The following is a 4,358-nucleotide window of genomic DNA, read 5'->3' on the forward strand; positions in this document are numbered from 1 at the left end:
CGACACAATCTCCTCAGGAATACCAAAGTGGCGGAATACCTGATTAAACAACTGTTCTGCCGTTTCCATGGCGGTAGGTAATCCCTTAAGGGGTACAAATTTGCAGGTCTTGGAGAATCTGTCAACAATCACCAGAATACAGGTGTTACCTTCGGAACTGGGTAGGTCGGAGACAAAATGCACTCCAAGATGGGATCAGGGCCTCTCCGGGATGGGTAATGGGACCAGTTTTCCTGCGGGTAGCATGCGGGGAGTGTTAGACATGGCACAGACAGAGCAACTCTGGACGTACCTGATGGTATCACGGCGCATACTAGGCCACCAGTAACGGTTCTGGAGAAGCGAGAGGGTCCGCTTACTGCCTGGATGTCCAGAGCCCAGAGACCCGTGAGCTGTGCCCAGAAGGTGGTGACATAGGGAGCGAGGAACGTAGATCTTACCTTATGTTCTTGGATCCGGGTCTGTAGGTGATGGTGAAGCGGAATCATGTGAAGAACAGGGCCCAGCGTGCTTGTCTCGGGTTTAGTCTCTTAGCATCACAGAGATATTGGAGATTCTTGTGGTCGGTGATGATCGTGAAGGGGTGGACAGCGCCCTCCAGCCAGTGTCGCCACTCCTCCAGGGCCAGCTTGATGGCAAGCAGTTCTCTGTTTCCTACATCGTAGTTCTGCTCCGCCGGTTACAGCTTACGGGAGAAGAAGGCACAGGGATGGAGAATAGAGGACTCACCGACCGCTTGGGACAGTACTGCACCTACTCCAGTGGTGGAAGCGTCCGCTTCGACGGTGAATGGGAGGTTGGGATCGGGATAATGTAATAAAGGTGCAGTACTGAAGAGCTTCTTGATGTGTTGAAATGCTTCGTGGGCAGCGGGGTCCCAGGTGAGGCGTCTCGGCTTACCCCGCAGGAGGGAGGTCAGAGGAGCTATGATGGAGCTGTAATCTTTGATGAAGCGACGGTAGAAGTTCACAAAACCCAGGAAACGTTGAAGGGCCTTGATGCTGTCAGGTTGTGGCCAGTTCTGGATGGCATCAACTTTCCCCTGATCCATAAGCACGCCCTCAGAATTGATGTTGTAGCCTAGGAACTGAACTGATGACTTGTGGAATTCACATTTTTCCAGTTTGAGGTAGAGCTGATGTTGACGGAGTTTTTGTAGGACGTGCTGGACGTGCTGGCGATGTTCGGCCATGTTCCGGGAGTAGATCAGGATGTCGTCAATGTAGACCACCACGAACCGATGGAGAAACTCAGGAACACCTCGTTCATAAACGTTTGGAAGACAGAGGGACTGACCGATAAGCCGTACGGCATAACCTGATATTCGTAGTGCCCGGTAGGTGTTATAAAGGCGGTCTTCCACTCGTCTCCCTCACGGATACGAACGAGGTTGTAGGCACTCCGCAGGTCCAGCTTCGTGAACACCTGGGATCCACGAAGCTCTTCGAGGGCGGCAGGAACCAGGGGGAGCGGATAAGGTTGTTGTACAATTTGAGAATTCAGCTGTCTGTAGTCAATGCACGGACGTAGACCTCCATCCTTCTTACCCACGAAGAAGAAGCTCAAAGCGGCCGGTGACGTAGATGGGCGGATGAATCCTTGGTTTAGGGCCTCTGTGATGTAATTCTCCATCGCCTGGCACTCCGGGATGGACAGGGGGTAGATCCTTCCTCTAGGTAGTTGAGCTCCAGGCAGCAAGTCGATGGCGCAGTCCCATGGCCGATGCGGTGGTAATTGGGTGGCTGCTAGCTTGCTGAAAACATCCTGGTACGTCCTGTATTCCGCTGGGATCTCTGGCATAATGACCGGTTCTGGGCTTTCAATCTGGGTAGAGGCAACAGTGGTGTGGATACTGCGTGGATGAGGTAGAAGAGACATACATTGGGTAGAACACTTCAGGCTCCAGTGGATGATGTCGCATGGATCCCAGCGGATCTCTGGCTGATGTACCTGTAACCAGGGACGTCCCAGGATGATATCGACGGTGGCATCCTCCAGTACCAGAAACCTTAAATCCTCGTGATGAAATAATCCAATTTGCAGAGTGATGAATGGAGATGAATAACGTACTACCCCACGCCCAAGTGGTTTTCCTTGAATCGTTGTTACAGAGTAAATCTGGTGATGACGATGGCGTGGTAGATGAAGTTTCTTTAAGCATTTCGTGGAGATGAAGTTGCCGGAGGAGCCTGAATCGATCAAGGCAGATACAGGGAGAGAACAATTAGAAGTATGCAGGGTTGCAGATAACAAAGTGAGTTTAGCTGTTTCAATATCCGATAGGATAGTACTCACCACCGGACGTGGGGGCCTGATGGGGCAGTTGCGGAGAAGATGTCCTGGCTGACCACAGTATAAGCATAATCCTTGAGACATTCGGCGATTCCGTTCGGAGCGTGAGAGCCGTGTGGAGTCAACTTGCATTGGTTCCGGTACTGGGGAGCTAGCAACCACCGAGGCGGACAGAGGAGCGGTTACCGTTGGCTGGCAGGCGGCTAGCTGCTGAGCAACACGGGTGGTACGTTGTAAAAAGGATTCCAGACCGATGCTGTCGTCGTATATGGCTATCGCTGCACGAATTTCCGGGTTAAGACCCTGCCGGTAGGCCCCCAGCAAGGCTACCTCATTCCAACCGCTAGCCGGCACCAGCGTGCAGAAGTGCAGCGTGTATTCGTTGACATCGGTTGACCCTTGACGTAAGCGGAAGAGTTGATCTGACGTGGAGAGTGTACCGGTAGCTGTGCTAAATACCTCGGAGAAATGATTAGTAAACAGTTCGTAGGAGTTTATAATGGGATTGTTAGCATTCCAAATAGCCTTGGCCCACTGTAGAGCTTTACCAGTGAGGAGGGATGTGAGGAAGGCTACCTTCGATTTCTCAGAGGGGAACTGTTGTGGTTGCATCTGGATGTAGAGATTGACTTGTAGAAGAAAACCGCTACACTCAGTCACCTCACCCGCAAATTTCGCGGGTACAGCCATGGGAGATCCTGAGGCAGGCGGCGGTGTCGGAGTGGGAGTTAACGCCGCCTTGATGGCATTCACCAGTTCTAAAAACGGATCTGTTGCGGCTGGTGCTTCGGTGCTCATCTTCGTAGCGGTCGGGTCTTCTGTCACACACACATACACAGGAGGAGACGAGAGGTAAGTAACAGTTGAGTTTGAGGTTTATTTTCACAGCAAAGGATAAACAGAGCAGTAGATTGAAATGCAGAGAAATGGCTTAGCTGACAGTCCTGGTATTGATGAGTAGATAAGAGTCTGATATAGAGCCACAATAAGTCCAGCCGGAACACGGAGAGCAGAGTCCAAAAGAACAGCATGAAAAGTCAGGAGCTAACGTAGGAGGTGTGAACGGTAGACCCGACGAAGTGCAAATGGAACCAGTGCTCTATATAAAGGGTGGAGTTAATCAGCTTCAGGTGTGCGTGATCAAAACTCCGGTGATGAGGAACGAGTGGGCGGTGCTCCGGGTGGTGTGGCAGGTAAGGGTGGCTGTGGTGAATGCCTGACAACGTTAAGGTAGGCGCTTTCCCCTTTCATATTCTCCTGTACATATATCTTTTAAAAAGTACTCTGAATTTGGTCCACAATTGTCACTAATGTGTTGAGCGTTTTGTAATGGCTTTCTATGGGAAAACGCTCAATCTAACTTGCAATTATAAAGCGTTGCATTCATATTCTGGGCGCATTAGCTGGCTTACATCTATATTATGCACGTGTAAGTGCGTTTTAATCTTATAAGTAATAATAATGGGTATCGTTTTTTTTATACTTTTTAGGCACTCACCAAATTGCCTCAAAACTACTGAATATCAAAAAATGTCTTGAATTTAATACTTCTACATCAATGAAACAGCAAGCATGCAGAATGCTTATGTGCCCAAATCAAGTGTTGGTCATTGGCTGTGGCGTGGCATCAAGGGCTTTAAAATTCAGCAGCCAGTATCGAAATCAAGGTATCGTTATTGATACTGAACATTTTTTAATGTTTACATTAATTTTACTGGGACCATGAAAACATGTCATTTGGGCTTAGAGTTAAAAAAATAATTGGATCTGTCATTCAGAAACATGGCTTTTCATATTACTGCTATTGTAGTGACACACATCTCTCCCTTTCATTCTAGCTGGATTTTCTGACGGTTGCTGCTCGCATCTCTGCCTCCTGAACAGAAATGCCTTGTTGAATGTTGAATGACCATCAACTCAACCTTGCCAAGACAGAACTGCTCATGTTTTCAGCCAGCCCAACCTTGGTGTTACAGTGGACACATATGAACTTCACTGACCACATCGCAGTGGCCTGATCCTGCAGATTTGCCCTTATGGGGCATGCAACAGAACTCCTTGTCCAA

General features: G+C 49.3%; 1 protein-coding gene across 1 annotated transcript; it reads right to left on the minus strand.

Moving 5' to 3' along the window:
- Positions 1–1,206: 1,206 nt before the first annotated feature.
- On the minus strand, positions 1,207–3,090 carry LOC127158829 (retrotransposon-derived protein PEG10). Its single transcript, XM_053825500.1, has one exon. It carries the CDS (start codon positions 3,088–3,090, stop codon positions 1,207–1,209), a length of 1,884 nt encoding a protein of 627 aa, XP_053681475.1.
- Between the last annotated feature and the right edge of the window lie 1,268 nt (positions 3,091–4,358).

The sequence above is a fragment of the Labeo rohita genome, unplaced genomic scaffold, assembly GCF_022985175.1.
Source record: "Labeo rohita strain BAU-BD-2019 unplaced genomic scaffold, IGBB_LRoh.1.0 scaffold_1722, whole genome shotgun sequence".
Taxonomy (NCBI): domain Eukaryota; kingdom Metazoa; phylum Chordata; class Actinopteri; order Cypriniformes; family Cyprinidae; genus Labeo; species Labeo rohita.

Excerpts from the sequence above, each read along its gene's own strand:
- LOC127158829 (XM_053825500.1), bottom strand. The coding sequence starts at position 3,090 with ATGAGCACCGAAGCACCAGCCGCAACAGATCCGTTTTTAGAACTGGTG.